Source organism: Ischnura elegans, chromosome 8 (assembly GCF_921293095.1).
Source record: "Ischnura elegans chromosome 8, ioIscEleg1.1, whole genome shotgun sequence".
In the NCBI taxonomy this organism is placed as follows: Eukaryota; Metazoa; Arthropoda; class Insecta; order Odonata; family Coenagrionidae; genus Ischnura; species Ischnura elegans.
The window spans coordinates 114204299-114223123 of NC_060253.1; the positions used below are offsets into that span (position 1 = coordinate 114204299).

The following is an 18825-nucleotide window of genomic DNA, read 5'->3' on the forward strand; positions in this document are numbered from 1 at the left end:
TATACCGGATGCTTTTCTTCATATTCAATTATTTTCAGTCCTTCTTTTAAAGTACTCACTTTTTTTCTGAAGGGCGATGGTCCGAAGACGGATAAAACTAAAACCTTACTTTATTAAACCCTCATGAAAAACTCGCTAGTTTGAAGTCAACCCACCCTGGAAAGTACGGAACCACTCGTGTTAGGTGAAGTTCGGAACTGATGCTATCGCGTACGTCTTATGCAGAGTATACTGCAGAGGGTGAAGCATAAACATATGTCTGCGCCATGAAATTTTTTGTTCTAAAGTAAAGGCAACTTACACATTCTTTTCTAATTATTGTAGCGCCAGATGAGTAGATGAATTCGGATTGTTAGTAGGGAGAAACAAAATATCTTGAGAAGATATCCCTTCCTCAGTAGCTCTTACAACTGAGGCTTATAGTATAACTCGTAAATTGATAACTGATGATAACCTGATATCCTGTTTTCGGAAAAATGCCACATTAACTGCCGAGAAGCTCAGCTACGAGGATATCGAGTTTTGCTAGAAATCATCATTGCATTTTTCCAACTATTTTCTTGTTTTAAATGCTTAAATAACGTTAGAAATACGTCGTTTTTGGTCTCATTCTTTTTTGAATTACATGCACCTTACTAATATTTCAATCTAATAAAAGTATGATGCCAATTGCCACAATTCATTATTAGGCACCTTTTGGGCTAATATGTGATTCATGCAGCAGTTGATCTCCAGAAACTGGGAACATTGAAGCAGTTAGGCTGAAAAAGGTCAGTGGGTGAGAAAAGGGGGGGAGGGGCGCGAAACACGTTTCTATTGTTCTTGTGTAACTTGATATTTTTTTTGAAAGCCAAGGTCTTCATAATCCCTGCACGAGCTGAGACCTTTTTTTTATTTCGGAGAAGAGGAAAGCTTAAGAGGGGGGGTGAGGCGAGTTCTGAGTGGAGGGGGATAGCGGATCTTGGGAAATGCGCTAATGTAACTATCCCACGGCACACAGCTTCTCCCTATAGCAGTGGTTCCCAAACTTTTTCTTTCCGCGACCCATTTTAGCTCATTCTTTTTAGCCGCGACCCCCTAAAAATGGTCGTCCAAGTTTAAGTACGTTGTTCACCATATTATTAGTATCTCGCGACCCCTTTCCGAACGGCCTACGACCCCCTTGGGGTCGCGACCCCCACTTTGGGAACCGCTGCCCTATAGTAATTCAATCTCCTAAGGGTGTCTGTCGTTGTTAGCCACAAACAACACGTTGCAAACACTTCGTCTCATTTCCCTCAAACGATGGATTTGGGAAAATTATACGACAAGACCGCGATCTTCAAACGATCAATGAGGGAAAACGATACTTTGGAGAACGATGGATGCGGGAAAAAATTAAATTGCCTTTATGGAACTTTATTTGGGACCAGGAACGGCAAACGATGAATGCGGGAACGATAGATCGGGGTTCCACTGTATAATGCACTTGGTTTTAAATATATTAAGACAAAATAAATACCTGCTGAAACACATTATTTTCACTTTTACTTTATTATTCACACAGATTCAAACGAGGTGAGCATAGTCTATTGAGAGCTATTGCCATAAATTGAAAGCCTATTTGCCGTAGAAATGTTTCCTCAAGTAAAATTCCAAAGGCAAACTCATATTTCGAAGCATATGGCATGTGCCCTAATTTTGTGTGGGAACCGAACTTCGAGTTACAAATCAGATAATTTTCGCAAATGGTTCATTCTGGGTCCATTAGAAATGCAAGTTATTTCATTCGTCCTTTTTCGAATACAAGTCCATCCCAAGCTATCACTGAAATTGAAAAGCTTAAAAAAAAATAGCAGACTTCTGCCATTAAAATGGAAAATATCGGTTAATGTGTCGTCAGATTCCCTTAAGGTAGCCAAGGTTATACCAGTCTACAAGAATAAAGGTGACCGGAACAATGTACGTAATTACAGACCTATATCTATAATTCCACAATTTGGTAAGATTCTTGAGTGTGTTTTTGGTAAAAGGCTAATAGACTATCTTGAAAGCCAAAATGTGCTATCCAATAACCAATTTGGTTTTCGTAAGGGGAGATCAACAAATCTTGCACTTTTTGAAGCTGTAGATTACATCATTCAAGAGATTGACACCAAGTGTAAGGTTATGGGCATTTTCTTTGATATGAGCCGAGCATTTGATACTGTTGATCACTGTCAGTTGATCTCTAAATGTGAGTCACTGGGCATTAGGGGTGTGGCATTAAGATGGCTGAAATCTTATCTTGAAAATCGAAGCCAAAGGGTTGTTTATCATCATGAAGGGAATCTCTGTCTCTCTGCCCCTCTGGAGTTAAACAGAGGAGTTCCACAGGGATCAGTGCTTGGCCCTATATTGTTTTTAATTTTTATTAATGAGCTACCTGGGCAGCTGCAGTACAGTGTCACACATAAAAGTGTTATGTATGCAGACGATGTAAGTGTTCTGACTTCAAGTAAACATTTAAGTGATTTGGTTGTGTCTAGTGAACTACTGCTGAAAAGTATGACTTCATGGTGTTATGATAATAATTTGGTTTTAAACATTGATAAAACCCAAGCTATGGTTTTCTCTACTGTTCATAGCACTACTGATATTGACTCCACTTTGACAATTAGTAATCAGGTAAATACTGTTAATTCTTGTAAGTTCTTAGGACTTCATGTCGATTGTAACCTGAAATGGAATGTTCATGTCACTTCATGATAAAAAAGCTAAATTCTGTGTTCTACCTGCTATCAATTTTAAGACATTCTGTAAGCCAAAAGATTTTGATAACCTTATATCATGGATTATTTTATTCAAGAATTTCGTATGGTATTGTGTTGTGGGGACAGCCTACTCACCTTCACAGTGTACTGAAAATACAAAAAAAGATGGTGAGAGTGATGTGTTGTAAAAGTTACTATGCCCATTGTCGTCCTCTATTTATAAGCTTAAAATTATTATCCACCCCTTGTGTTTATATTTATCATTGTGTATTACTCGTGAAACAAAATAGTTGCAGATTTGAATTGAGTAGTAAAATACACATGTATGGCACAAGGCAATGTAACAACCTACATGTTAAGCCAAATAATTTGTCTATGGCATCCAATGGTCCAAGGTCTATGTGTGTGAAATTATACAATAACCTACCAGAACACATTAAAAAAGAAATGAGGATACCTGTTTTTAAAAAAATGGTCCATGAATATTTGGTTGATAAATGTTTTTATAGCGTTAAAGAATACTTGGTGCCAAATTTGTAATACATACTTTCTTTTTGTAATTTATGTAAGATTTCTTGCATATTGACTTATCCTATGCATATACTAGTAGCCACTGGGTAATGTGTCTCTTGGATGAATAAATCTTATCTTATCATATACCAAGATGGCGTCCGTTGATAAAAGACCAGTGTGTGCCTCGTGCAATGATTTCGTAAATTTTAAGGATAAAGTAATCGTTTGTGATCAGTGTCCGAATATCTTTCACCATAAATGCACGGGATTGAATGACATAGTTTTGAAGGCATTATTTGAGTGCCGCGAAATATTTTGGAAGTGTTTTTCCTGCCGTGCTTCGACTTTCAAAGTTTCTAGCATGGCGGCCGATATTCAGTCTTTAAAGGAAGAATTGGTGACCTTGAAATCTGATTTAAAATCTATCCCGACTCAAACGAAATGTGTGACCTTTGCAAATGCCATAAAGAAGGCTCCTGTGCCCTCGAGAAGTGTTTCTGAGGATAAACCGGTGCCTTTTAATAAACTTCGTACGGCACCTTCGAGCGAACCGTCGGAGCGGGCCCCTCGTGAAATGCCGACATTGAAAGCACCAGTGCAACCCTCCAACAACAATCCACCGAGTATGAGTTCTCAAGGTATGCAGTTCACAAGTACATCTAGCCAACTGAGTCAACATGTGGATCATGACGCTTCAAACGCCGGCTACATTGACGTAATAAGTCGGAAGCAACGGCGTCGAACGCGCTTATACGGCACGGCCAGTTGTGATATTTCTTGCCCTATAAAAGCATTGCCTCGAAAAGCTTACGTTCATGTTTGGCGGCTGGCTCCTGAGACAGACTCGCTCACATTAAAAAATTATTTGGATGCTAAGCTTATGTCTTCTGTAGAAGTGGAACCTCTTAATGCTAAAGGTCCGTATGCATCATTCAAAATATCTGTTGATCTCAAACTTGCAAATAAACTGTATGATCTAAGTTTATGGCCAGAGAATACAGGGATTCAGGAATTTAAATTTGGTAAAAATCATTCGATCAATAAGCACACAGGTGCTGAAAACGATGTCACTGTTACTGATGTCCAAAAATCCTGACTAGTGCGTCATGTTAAAGTCTTATCCTTGAATGTTCAATGTATAAGAAACAAATATGAAACCTTAGAGTTATTTTTGAAAGAGCAAGATGCTGATATTGTATGTGTAGTAGAGCATTGGTTGGTGTGTGACGAAGTGCAAAGTGCTGGCATTGATGGCTATTTTATTGCTGCCTCCTACTGCCGAGTGAACATGAAATGTGGTGGTGTGTTGGTGTATATTAAAAATGGATTAAATGCCTCCATTTCTAAAATTGCTTTGGACCTGTGTTGTGACATGGATTTTGAGTGCTGTGTATTGGACCTGGTGATTGAAAAGTATCATTTATTTGTTGTTGGAGTCTATAGATCACCTTCTGGAAATTTTTCTTTATTTTTAGAGAATTTGGGTATGCTCTTGGAGAAATGCTTTCATAAACTAAATTATATCATTATTTGTGGAGATTTCAATGTTAATTTTGATCAGGACAACAATATGACTACTTGCTTGTGGGACCTTTTCTCAGTTTATGATATTAAGCAAACTATATTTGTCCCCACTAGAGAAACAGTTCAGTCTGCCTCTATTATAGATAATATATTCTGCAATCTACAATTCGGTATAGGTCAAGCCATTGAGTCCCATCTTTCTGATCATAAGGCCATAGTTACAACCATAGAAGTACCAATATCCTCACTCTCGTCTACCAAATCATTCTTCTCTAAAAAAAGAATTTTCACCTTGGAAAACATTGAAGATTTCTGCAATAATCTGCAACTTACTACTTGGGATCCTGTATATAGTGCAAAATCAGTGAATGATAAATTTAATAATTTCCTGGATATTTTCCTTACGCTCTTCAATGGTTGCTTTCCTCTTGTAAAAGCTAGTTCAAATAGACCGCAAAATAAAACCTGGGTTACTCCTGAAGTAATACAAAACTCACAAATTCTAAAAGCTCTGTGGTCAGCTTACAAAGCTACCAATGACAATGATATTAAGGAACAATATATTGCTTTCAAAAAGTACTATGTACTCAAGTTTAATCACCACTACTAAAAGGACTTGTAATATCAATTCCATCTATTCTTCTGATAATAAATCAAAAACAGCTTGGAATATAATAAATAACACCTCTGGAAAATTGAGAAAGAATAAACCACCCAAAGAAATCTTACACAATGATATTCTTGTTTCAGACCCAGACATGATTGCAGTTAATTTCAATACGCATTTTCTCAATCCCTTGAAAACATCATCTATGTTACAAGTCAATACAGATAATTGTCCTCAAAATAACTCTGTTCTAAATAACATGTACCTTTACCCTACTAATGAGAAAGAAATAGAATCAATCATTAATAAAATTAATACAAAACACTCAGCAGGGTGGGATGGGGTTCCCTGCTCCCTCCTAAAGGGTAATTGCATAAGATATCTTCTTACTCCTATCACTCATTTGGTCAATGCCTCTCTCTCCTCGGGTATTTTCCCTGACAAACTAAAAATGGCAGTTGTAACTCCTCTACACAAAAAGGGTGATATTCAATCAATTGAAAACTATCGACCCATATCAAAACTTTCAGTTTTCTCTAAAATATTAGAAAGTGTCATTTCAAAAAGAATAATGTCATTCCTGATAAAAAAACAACATCTTATCCAAATCTCAGTTTGGTTTCATAGGTGGTCTTTCGGCAGAATTTGCCATTTATAAATTTATTGACTCTGTTCTTGAAGGTCTTGATCATCACCTCAATACCGTTGGTATTTTTTATGATTTGTCTAAGGCTTTTGATTCTGTTGACCATGAGACTCTCTTGAGGAAAATCCATATATATGGTATGAGAGGAATTGCAAACAATCTAATCAGGTCATTTCTTGAAAAAAGAACCCAGGCAGTAACCATTATAACCGATAACATGGTTAAACATACCTCACCTCACCAGGAGATATTGAGGGGTGTTCCTCAAGGCTCCATTCTTGGGCCCCTGCTTTTTTTGTTATATATCAATGATCTACCCTCACAATTAAAAGGAAATATTTTTATGTATGCTGATGATACAAATCATCTACTGAAACATGATGGCAATATTGTTGCTCCCACTCAAAATGCTGTCATCAAAATGGAAACATGGTGTTCATCTAACAAAGTGGCTATAAATAAATCCAAGTCTTCCTTTATATTTTTCCATCCTACTCAAAAAAAAATTGATTACAGCCCTTATATTAAATTTTCGGATTGTACTGTTAAGCGGGTTACTGATACCAAATTTCTAGGCATCTTCATCAATGAAAATCTAAACTGGGATACCCATATAAATTGCATTTCATCCTCGGTGGCTTCAGGCTGCTACTTCATTAGATGGGTGATTCAGCTCACAAATACAGAAACAGCTAAATCAATTTACTATGCACATATTTATAGTAGATTAAAATATGGTATTTTAGCCTGGGGTCACTCCCCTAAGTCAGTCCGTCTTTTTAAACTACAAAAATGGTCGGTAAGAATATTATGCAAAGCTAAAAAACAAGCTAGCTGCCGTAATCTTTTCAAAAGGTTACAGATCCTTCCCCTTCCTTGTATATATATTTATTATGCTGTGATGTTAATTAGAGAATTTAAACAAAAGTTGTGCCTTACCTTGAATAACGATATTCATGATTATCATACAAGAAGTAGAAATGAGCTCGCAGTGAGGCAACAAAATCTTTCTCTCTTCAGTAGAGGGCCTATCAATATGAGTATTAAAATTTATAATAAATTACCTAAATCAATCAAAGACGAAATCAGACCTGGCCTTTTCAAAGCAAAATTAAAAAAATATCTTTTAGATCATTGCTACTATTCAATTGATGAATTCTTTGAGGATGCCTCGCAACTAATGTAACATATGTATATATATATTGTGAGTTACTTTGTATTTTTGATTTGATTTTTATGTTTTCCTGACGGGTCCTATATATGTATATTCATATCTTTTCTGTGACCAATAAAATATTATTATTATTATTATTATTTTCATTTTTCCCTCTTGCTATCTTACAAGGATTTTTCACAGTGAACGGACCAAGTCAAGTTCAGCTGTGTTTTGTTATTACTTCCGTAATTATTCTATTGAAAGGAACCGTCGGACAATATGACAGGTGTCCAGGATGACTGACTTTTGTATTTTTGGTAGAGTTTTCTCCAATTTTAGCTTTTTTAGCTGGTGTAGAACTTCGCACGGTGTGATTCCTGTTGTTGTTATCACTATTGGGCATATATCTACTGACTGCATCTTCCACAAGGCTTTGATCTCTGCTGCAAGTTCTGCATATTTGTTAATTTTGGTGGATTGTGCTTTCTGTACATTATGGTTTAAGGGAATTGTCACGTCTATGAGGGTAGTGTGCCGTTTTATTTTGTCTATTATAACTATGTCCGGTCTATTGCTTTTAATTGCTCGGTCAGTTTTTATTTCTGCATTCCAGTATAGTTTGCACTCATTGTTTTCCAAAACATCAGGTGGATGGTATTTGTAGTATGGTTCATTGGTGTCCAGGATTCTATTTTCTCTTGCCAGTTCTTGGTGCATGATTTTAGCTACATTGTCATGTCTACTGGTATATTCATTTGCTGCTAGAGCCGTGCAACTTCCCATAATATGCTCTATTGTCTCAGATTGGTTCTTGCATCTTCTGCACTGATCGCTGTTTATGTTTTCTTTTAATATGAACTTTCTGTAGTTCCTCGTCAATATTATGCGATCTTGAATGGCCCTCATAAATCCGATTGTTTCCCCATATATATTCCCTTGTTTCAACCATATATTTGAAGCCTCTTTATCTATGTGTGGCATGTTTAACTGATGAGGATGGTGCCCATGAAGCTCTTTACTTTTCCATTGATTGATTAGTTGTTCTGTAGTTTGATTCGGGATGTCTAGTTCACGGTTGCTTAGATGAAGTGGTGTGTAGTGAGTGTCTGTTTTACATACTATTTCGAAAAGTTTGCATTTGACTCCTTTGCCATAGAAGTATTGTCTTAGATCAGCAATTTGCTTATAGTGAAGCTGTACAGCATCTAGAATACCAAGTCCTCCTTCATGTGTGGGAAGTATTACTCTTTCTGTGGAGCTCTTTGGGTGGTGTAAACGGTGTTTTGTAAGAAGGGTTCTCACAATTCTGTTTATTTCATTAAGATCGGTCAAGGTCCATTTGATAATTCCAAAGGTATAGAGAAGGATTGGTATTGCAAAAGTATTGATGGCTTTTACTTTATTCCGCCCGTGAAGTTCCGTTTTCAGGATATTTTCTATTCTGCTGCTAAGTTCTTTCTTTATGTTGTCTTTTAACTGTGTATGGGGTATGCCCATTAGTTGGGCAATGCCTAGATATCGGTAACTTTCGGTTTCTTTAAGGTTTTCTATTAAAGTATTTTCATCGAGGGTATAACCATCTGTGGCTGTTAGTTTTCCCCTCTGTAGATGAATGGATTTGCATTTGTCTATACCGAATTCCATTCTGACGCCTTTAGTAAAATTGTTAGTTATGGTTAGCAGTTTTTGTAACTGCATGGGCGTGTTCCCGTACAGCTTCAAGTCATCCATGTATAACAGATGATTTAGGGTGTAGTTGTTGTTTTTCGGGCTTGTGGCTATCTTAAACCCATAACCTGTATGGTTCAGTGTTTTACTTAGAGGGTTTAGACACATACAAAACCATAGAGCACTGAGGGAGTCGCCTTGGAATATCCCTTTGCGGAAGTATATTGTTCTAGACTGCTGCGTTCCATTTGCTGTGTTCAATTTAATTGTTGTTGACCATTTTTGCATTATCAGTTCAAGGAAGGCTAATATATTTGGGGCAATTTTATATATTTTAAGTACCTCCAGTAAGTAAGAGTGAGGTATCGAGTCAAAAGCTTTTTTATAGTCTATGTAAGTTATGCTTAAGTTTCGCTGTTTCTTCAGGGCCTGTTGCGTTACTATGGAGTCTATTATTAATTGGTCTTTGCATCCTTTTGAAAATTTGTAGCAGCCTTTTTGCTCTTCTGTCATTATTTTTTGCGCATCGAGGTGAGCTTGGATTTTATTGGTGAGTATTGAAGTAAGTAGTTTGTACATGGTTGGTAGGCAGGTTATTGGTCGGTAGTTTGCAGGATCTGTATTTGCATCGTTTTTGGGAAGGAGAAAAGTGCATCCTCTAACCAAAAACTCAGGAGTATCTATTGGTTTCTGTAATATATGGCAAAATAAATTATTATTATTATTATTATTATTATTATTATTATTATTACGGACCAATTACTACACTTTGAATATTCGTGTGTAGAGAAATGCGGAGACTTAGAGTCCGCACGTGTCTGAGCATGAAACATGATTAGCATATCGAATTTGATCAATCAATCGTAGTATTATTGTCAAGATTGAGATATTTTTAAGGTTTCATGGCGAAATTCACGGCTTATTCACGGTTTTAAGGTTTTCACGGTTGAGTGGGATCCCTGTGTAAGTTTTTCCGGTAGTGGAAACCATCGCTATGGCCAGTGCCAACACCAAAAGGGCCTCGTAAAATGGATTTCTTAACATACTAATCACAGGGTCAATTGATGGGGCATCCGCGAACTCTCGTAATGGCGGGGGTCTCGCAATAGCCCGTACTTGCTTTACCAAGGTTCCACTGTATATTTTCAATAAAATATCTTATAAATGTATCAAGGAGTCTGTAAAAATCAAAAGCATGATTAATTAAAGTCCAAAATCTACCAAATTTAATCTCAAGGAGAAAATATAATAATATTCAAGAATACAGTAGAACCTGCTTAGTACTTTTCTGAAGGGACCAAAATGAACGTACTAACCAGGAAAACGTGCTAACGAGGAAAGTAAATAATAGCAGTTGGGGTGATTGCAATCTGTGGAAAATTCGTCATAATAACAATTATTATCAGTAGTTCTGGTATGATCGCCTTCCTGAACTCTTTTCACATTTAAAAATCAAGAAAATGAGCACTACATTGAAAAACAATACCATGTGAATAAAAATCACAATGTTTCATAGATTTCTCTCAGACAATTACATGAAAACGTCGTAGATCTCCTGAGATTTTTCCTCTATGTATATTTCTAGAAAGAGAACAAGTGAAGCTAAGTCATTTCTTCTTTCACACAGCGTAGTCAGAGAATATAATGACATCCCTGAGTATGTCAACTGGTTGTTTTTAAACATCATAAAAATTGGGCAAAATTTTATTGACCTTAAATTACGGCAACAGTCGTACACATTTGCTTCTGGAACGAAACCAAATTGATTGTTATATCGATTGATATATCATGATGCACAAAGGTTAAGAAAACACTTAGCTGTTTCACAAAATGTTTATTTTGTGAAACAGCTAAGTGTTTTCTTAACCTTTGTGCATCATGAAGGAGTTTCACCATGTTACGCCAACCACCATCGCATTTGATTGATATATCGATTAATAACACACAAGATTATTAGTTTACAACATCATTACAAGAGGATTTTTATATTACACAGTTGAAATTTACTTAAAAAATATGTCTAATGCTTCTGCTTTCTATTTCTCATGCCGATATCAAGTATTTTTACACTAAGCTTCGCGTGGAGATCCAGAGCATCGTCTGCTTTAGCCTCGATTGCTTTAGATAAAGTGGGAATTGGATAAGACTCATTTCCTTACTCAGCATCATCTTCATCACTTTCATCTTTGTTTTCTTTCAACTCCTGTTCGGGAATTTCATCGATTGACATGGTTTGGCAGACAGTGAAATCATCATCACACCCACAATACTCATTGAAATTCATCTCTCCAGCAATCTGACACCACTCTTCCAGGGGAAAAGGAGTAATTTCTGCTTTTTCTATAGTGTGATCTGTTATTTTAATTAACTGCCCTGGCTATGATAACTTGTGCAATAGCAACAATTGCGCACTCGCGAAATTTGTGCATAGTGTGGTACACCTAAGGCAACAGAAAGTGAGGATCTCGGGGTGGGGAAAATTGGAGCTTCTCATTGGCTGCAGTTTTGCATAGCCAGACATTCCCGAAAAATGGCCAATTTTATTATTCATCACGTCACAAGAATTGAGAAATGCATTTGGATACATCATGGTCATAGAATGAGAGATGTGGAATAACTGTAAGAATGTTAATAGTTGATTATAATAAATCCTCAAAAAATTAAAGGAAACTTTGGCAAGAATTTTAATTTAGACCAAAACCTCAAAAATTACCAAAGGGAACATACTTAAATTTACAACACTGACCTAGATAGCTCTGCACCCCGGGCTCCTTTGACTTGAATAGGTATGACACTGCCATTGATATATTGAAAGCGTCACACTGGAAGAGCCTCAGCAGGAGGTTTCCCTTGGTTACGCCTCCGTTTGCAGCACGCGAGTCACCCAGGCAAGTTCCCTTGCCATCCACGCCTCTTGGCTTCCCGGGCGTGCCCAGAGCACAACTCCTCAAAGGCACTCTCTCCACTGTCGTTGGGCTCTCGACTGCTGCCTCTCCATCGTCAACACGTTCTCGGCAAGCACTATCACCAGAATCAGCGTCATCAACGCCTTCCACTTCATCTTTCACACTTTCTTCAACAACCTTCTCCTCCTCCTCCTCCTCTTCTCCATCACAATCCAAACTTTCTGTGCTCAGTCCTCTAGAGCCAGGCGTCTCTTCGTGTGATGTCGACGAGGGCGTGCCTCGTGCCGGAGCCGAGGCATCATCACCAGATGAGCCAAAAATCCCACTGTCATCAGATCCGAGGATGCCACGCCGCAGGACCCAGCCTGGCTCCGGGCAGGGGCCACCAGGGAGGGGAGGCACTGACGGGCAACGGGACGTGCGCATCGTTATGGACGACGAAGACGACACGGAACTCGTGGATGAGGATGCAGACGATGGTTTGGCTGATGGGGGAGGTGGAGACGACGATTGCTGTCTAGGCAATGGCCCAGGGGAAGTGCTGCCAGAGGCACCACTCTGCAAACACAGGACAGCTTTGTGAGATTTGATAATCGAGGGTGAAATGAAAATGGAGCATCAAATTTTGGCAGAAATTGGCATTATTGCCAAAATCTTTGACAGTTATTGAAAATATTTTTTTATATTTTCAATAAAATTAACTCAAATGATCTCGTTAATTTTGAATAATTCCAAATCAAGGTTACTGAAAATAAATAGAATACATATTCTGAGGCATATTCTTCCAGATCATTTCAGTTGATCAGGCAGTTGCCCTATTACATCAACATCACAACATAGAAGATGTATGGAATGTAAAATCCTGATATTCAAGGTAAAATTTAGTATTTGAGCTAACGGTGAATTCCACTGAAAATGGATGATTATACGATAAAAAAATATCCCTCATTCTGAAAATGAAAGTGAAAGCAGTTCTTCTATAACCTGCATATCATTCATAAAATTCCACTTTGAAAATTGTAAAGTAATTTTGCGCTCCAAACAACCCTTCGCCATGTTGGCTGAGCGTGACGTCAGAGTCCAGTAAACATTAGGTTTACCTGGTGCCACTAGACTATTTGTCCCAGTTTTAGAAAAACCTATGTATCTCTCAGTACAATATATTTTTTTCACGGCATTATATTTTTATATAAAAAAGGATAGCATTATATGTATATAAAAAGCATCAGTCAAGTGAAATATTTATCCTGGATTATTGACAGGTTTAAAGAATGTATGCATACTGGAAGATGCAGTTCAGTCTTGACAAATAGTGATTACTACTTTGCCATCCTCCTCATCAACGGCAATTTCCTCAGTATAGCAAGTATAACATAATTGTTCTCTCTTTATGTTCTGGTGCTACCTTAGCCCTCAAATTTGTTAACTGTTGAACCTGTCCAATGATGAATCACACCGTATGACTCTCTTCCAGACCTTAGGAATGCTAAGAAAATCGGCGTATTTCTCCAACACGGTTGCATCGCATATTCCAATACTGCACCAAGTACGCATTAAAAGCAATGAGTGAATGACAGTAGTTAAATGAGATACAAACCAAGCTTTAAATTACTAGAAAACGAGATTGTTGATTTAATTTATGTTACATTTCAATTTTGCAGCTTATCAACTCGGCGCCTGAAATCTGTATTACTGGAGAATAAATAAGCGACCATGAATTAGTCTATCTTCAGAATGTTCCCAGAATGCATCTTTACAAAGTCGGAGTCAGCCATTTTGCAATATGCGCACCGTAAAAACTTTTAAAATATTCACAACTGTTTCACACACCCTTCACGTTATGAATCAGTACAGTCGTAGATGTTTGTTATCGTCGTCACTGTTTGTTATTGCCATGGAGCAAATCTGCTAGCTCGAATTCTGACGTCACAGAGCGTTCTTGTAGCGTGAAAGAATTTAGTAATTTTCGTGAACTCTGAAGCACTGTAGCAACAAGAATATTGAGAATTATAAAGTTATGTTTTACATATGTTAATAACTTTAACTTACTTATCTAGACATGAAAAAAATTACCTTTTTAACTTTATGAGAGCACCCCATTGCATGTGTTTGGAAAATAAACAATTCAACCTATTTGAGATGTCATTAGAAAAATCCTCCTCCTCTCACAATAATAGCACAAAAGACCAATTTATCTCACCAACAGCCTATGGAGAACTATGTGATGAGCATATTTTGGAATCTTCATGAAAATTTAATTTATAGGCAGATCTTCATCCAAAAGAAATCATATTCATGCAGAGAAACGATCCATAATGACTTACAGCCCCAGGTGAGATCAGCAGCAATCCACCCTTCATAGGAGATTCACACTCGGGACTTGGAGTCACATCTACCTCGGGGATGCGCTGAAGGGCCGAGTCGAGGCTTCGGTTTCGGTGGTGAAGCGTCGTGGTAGGCAGGGGAGGCGGGGGCTGGGCGGGAGGCCCAGCGTGGGACGTCGCAGGGGGTTGGCGAGCTGGTGATGCTCCAGCCGGCGGAAGGACAATACCCATTGACCTGGTGGGACAACAAACAACAATTGCAAGCTCACTTCTCAACACGTGGGCCATTTGGACCAAAAACATGAGTAAAGAGATGAATAATTAAAGCCTGTATCACACAATTCTATTTTTATGTCCCTGTTGAGAGCAAAAGCCCCAGGGATTTCCCCAACGATGGTAGAAAAATTACCAATGACCCCCGTTCAGTGTTCTCCCCAGTGAAGTGCTTCAGACCACGTTGCCAACCCCTGCACCTGTGCACTCTCCCCCAACGCATGGATAGAACCTCCATAGAGTAAACAAAGGTGGAGTCGAAACTATTGGTGGTCATGATGAAACTGATTGGGATGATTTATCAATTTGATTACTAACTTTTTTTTTTAATTTAAAATTATTTTTTTGCTTCTGTGGTGATTGTGCTTCTATCATGTGGAACGATAGGGTGCTATAAACGGGAAAAGACAATTTAGACCAAGGGGCGAGTGCTCATCCCCATGGTTTAACTTCCTCTTCTGGTGGATGCTTCCCTTGGGATGGCCATGTAATATCCGGAGCAAAATTACTCATATCCTTTTTTTTTCTCACCAAAAATAATTTTACTGCACCGAAGGACAAGCAAAATGGCTATAGGTGGATTCTGGTAACGATGCTCTTTCACTCAACACATGGGGATTCCACGGAAACAACGGAATTCGTGGGAAGGAGTTTAGCCTTCCTTGAAGAGGGAAACTTTTTATTAGCAGGAATGCTTGGCCTTTGCGTTCGATGTAGGCATTGAACATTATTTAGAAACAACAAACCATCTCATGTCAGAGGCGCAATTTCTCTCGTTGGAGGAAATAAAGGGACATTCAACCGGGGGTGCAAATCCGACTGCTCTTACAATAGATTTTCATGAAAGAGTCAGGAAAATAGTGCAAACTGAAGGGAAGAACTTCGAACGGGAGGTATCTAATATCCTCCTACACTGAGGAGTTTAACACCTTGAGTGCGGCATGACGTGATATCACGTCATGGTGCGCTTTCCCCTGGTGCTGATGACGTGATATCACGTCATGCGTACCCCGAGGGTTCCGGCCCTCGGTAAGAGCTCGGTTCAGTTGTATTATGACATTTTTCGACTCTAAGTTGCTCAGCAGGGATCTAGCAGCGTATTTGTGAACGCCGTTTCAAGCAACCTTTCCTGGGAGGATCGGGAGAAATTTTTTCTTTTTTTTTAAGGTAAGCCAATTTCCATTCATTTTCCCCCTGTATTTTATGCTATTATTTTTATTTCTTTCTATTATTGCGTGAGTATGACAAATTTTATTTGAGTTATATTTTACAAATAATATGTATTTACCATCTGGAACTTAATTATGTGTGTTTATAGATTGTTTATTACGTTTTTATAATATTTAGCGAGAATATAGATATTTTTTTCCATCCTTCCTTTTTTTAGCTCTCTGCCTTCTCCAGGCGAATGTACACGAAGAAGGAATAGCGGGAGCTACTGGAAGAGATGGGCATCAGGTATTCTCTGAAGACTCCGAGCTAGAAATTTAGAGAGGGTGGGGAGGAGGTTGAACCCTCACAGTCAGGTACTCCGTTGCCTCCTTCGCCCGATTTCTTTATGTCAATCACTGGCCCATCCCCTTTGTCCTATTCTTTCCCTGAACCCTCTAACAATACCGTCAGTCCTTCTCCATCCCTTTTTCCTTTCCTTCGTCCTTTGCATCCTTTGTGGTGGACCCGTAGTTCAGTGACCCCTCAAAATATCACTTTCATAGAAAACCCAGCTCTCACCATTCGAACCCCTTCCAACGATCCAAATGTTTTTGCGTCTCCTTTTCCCAGACACCCTCTTTCTTACACAGACGTACTTTTTTATAATCTCCGAAAGAATAGGTTAGGAATTGGAAACAATTGACCTATGGAGAGTTTTACCTTCATAGGCCTAATATTTCACAAGGTAGGTATTCCTATAACCAATTTATCCGACTAATGGAGCATTGCTATCTTGTTTGGGCTGGCTTGCTTTCATGAGTCGTGATTGATTCTTTAGCATTCTTCAAGCACTTCAATTTTCACCGAACACCGGCCAAAACGATTCAGAGCATGATGTTTCCCCTAAAAAATATCCGTCAATTTAGATTCATTTCACTCCTCCATTGATTCCCTAATAATTCCTTCTCGAAACTATGCATGCTTTTTCATGTATCGTGAACACGCCGAAAAATTTCCCTTTATAAATTCCGTCTTTCTGTCGTTAGATCCTTTATTCTTCCATCCTACATTCCTTATCCCAAGCCACTTTTACCATCATTATCTCAATCTCACTTCCCTGAACTCATCCAAGAGGAAGGTGACAGAAAGAAGTATCGATGGTGCAAGTATTGCACTATTGCGGTGCAAGCACTCTCGGGCGTAGGAAAGAGACCGCAGATATCTACACTGGCTGCAAGGATTCTCCTCTACTCTGTCCCGAGTTTTTTTCTTTCTTTCATAAGAAGGCATAAATAGTATTATATATTTTTGTATCATATATTGCAAATAGCATTATAGGTTAAATATATTGTTATAAAATTTGTGAGAGAGGTATTTCCTACATTGGTAAAACATACATGACTGTACTGTAGTTGTATATAATATATAATTTGAAAATGGTCATCATTTCGATTGTATTGAATTTGTTTTGGGTAAATATAATATTTTTTTCATGTCATGTGATTCCTTTTTTCAATAGACTAGGGCTGCTTCATAAATAAGAAGTAACTAGAGATTTCTAAGCACGATGGAATCAGTTTTTCCCTCGTGTAATTAGAAAGAAAACGTTGCTTTCGGTAATCGGGTACGTAAAAATGGGCATAGATGCTGAAAATCTATTCCTAGCAATACGTATTATTGAATGGTTTACTCGAATTGATATTATTATGCACCAAATGAAAAAATATTATAGCTGTAAAAATTTACATCACTTTCAGATTTTCGCAGAATATTCGTAGTTAGAACCGCGATACGTGGCCTAAATAAAGATTACTTGTGAGATATTTGCTTGCAAATAGGTACTTCCAAATAGGTAGTTCCAGTTTTTATGTATTAACTTTTAACTCGGTCACATCATATTGCATAAATATGTCATTTGCTTGAGTTCAGAAGATAGTAATGAGGAAGTTATGGGTTGATTATTTCTGTTTCCACATCCATTATTATTTCGGCACCGGAATCTCCACCCCAGCGACCCAAAAAGGACACGTGTCAGCAAAATCTTTCCTCATACCTTCCTCATCTTTTTGATGTGCCGATGGCATTCCCGAAAAAGCTATTCCTAGTTCTTACAAGCGGACCAACTAAATTTTACTATCACCCCTCGCTTCATCTCCGTACCCCCTCTAACCTTAGAACAGCCGGCAGGAGTGGTGCATGTCAAGAGACACCCTAGTACACCGTCGGAAAATAATCTCGAAAGCGGACTGCCAACCATCTCAAGCACCTGCAGTGAAGAGGCTACATATGTGAAAACCATTTATGTTAAATATCCGATGCTTACAGGTAGTCGTATGTGAGGAAAGGAATTGGAGCTGAAAACAAGAAACGAGTAAAGGAATTTGTGACGAGAACAGTGGCTTCAGAAGAAAATGTAAATTTTTTTCAATATTATAGAACCCTACCCCGATACTTAGGATTACTAGTACAAGGAATACGCCGAAATATCTTGCCCAGAATTACCATCACAATCGAACAGCTGTTCACGGCGACTCCTTGTACTTATAACTTGCATTACATTCATCTAAGCCAAAAATTTCCCTGTGGCAGTGGCAAATTACCAATGGCGATACCAGTAGAACATTACAAATTCATTTTCCTCGTATTTTTTTGGATACATAGCGCAGAAAAAAAATTGAAAGAAAACGGTGGCGCGGGGAAAAAGCCGACAGTATGCAACCCGCATCACGTTTATATCCCGCTGTGCGGGTGACGTGATATCACGTCATAAATAAAAAAATTCATAGCTAACAAATTAGGGCCAAGAAAATTTTTTCATTATTTTTCCCAGCTCTTTTGGCACCCATGCATGCGTTTTGCATTAAAAAACGACAGCCGCACCGGGGGTCGATTTTGAGTTTAACATGGTCAGCATTGAAAGTGTTAAAAAAAAACAACATTGGGAAAAATGAGGGCTTCTTATTTTGGACGGGGAAGCCTTGAAATTTCTTTTAGGGACTTTTAAACGAGGCAGACTTGACCTCACTAAAAGGGGAAATGGTGACAGTGAGGACAGCAAGCCAACTAAGCACACACTTGATAAAGTTGCAGGCGACTATTATCAATTCCACATACACTTTGGCAAGTAGGAACGAACAAATCGTCACAAAGGTTAGCAACCTGGTTGGCAGCCGAGCTGGCACTAATAAATCTAGAATTAGGTGAAGGCTTACATGTATTATGCACTAGAATAGCCAATACCTCCACCATTTCTGCGGGCCTTCACCAATTAGAGGCAGTGTTAAGCGAGTTAAAGACCAAACTAAATTCATTTTTTAATTCAGA

General features: G+C 38.2%; 1 protein-coding gene across 2 annotated transcripts in view; it reads right to left on the bottom strand.

The window, feature by feature from the left end:
• LOC124163613 (phosphatidylinositol 4-kinase beta) overlaps window positions 1–18825 on the bottom strand; it is a 176795-nt gene that overhangs the window by 128124 nt on the left and 29846 nt on the right. For both annotated transcript variants that reach the window (XM_046540631.1, XM_046540632.1), the window contains exons 2-3: window positions 14077–14311; window positions 11593–12310 (exon numbers count right to left, since the gene is read on the bottom strand). In XM_046540631.1, coding sequence (XP_046396587.1) covers window positions 11593–12310; window positions 14077–14311 — 953 coding nt within the window. The remainder of the gene's footprint in view (window positions 1–11592; window positions 12311–14076; window positions 14312–18825) is intronic.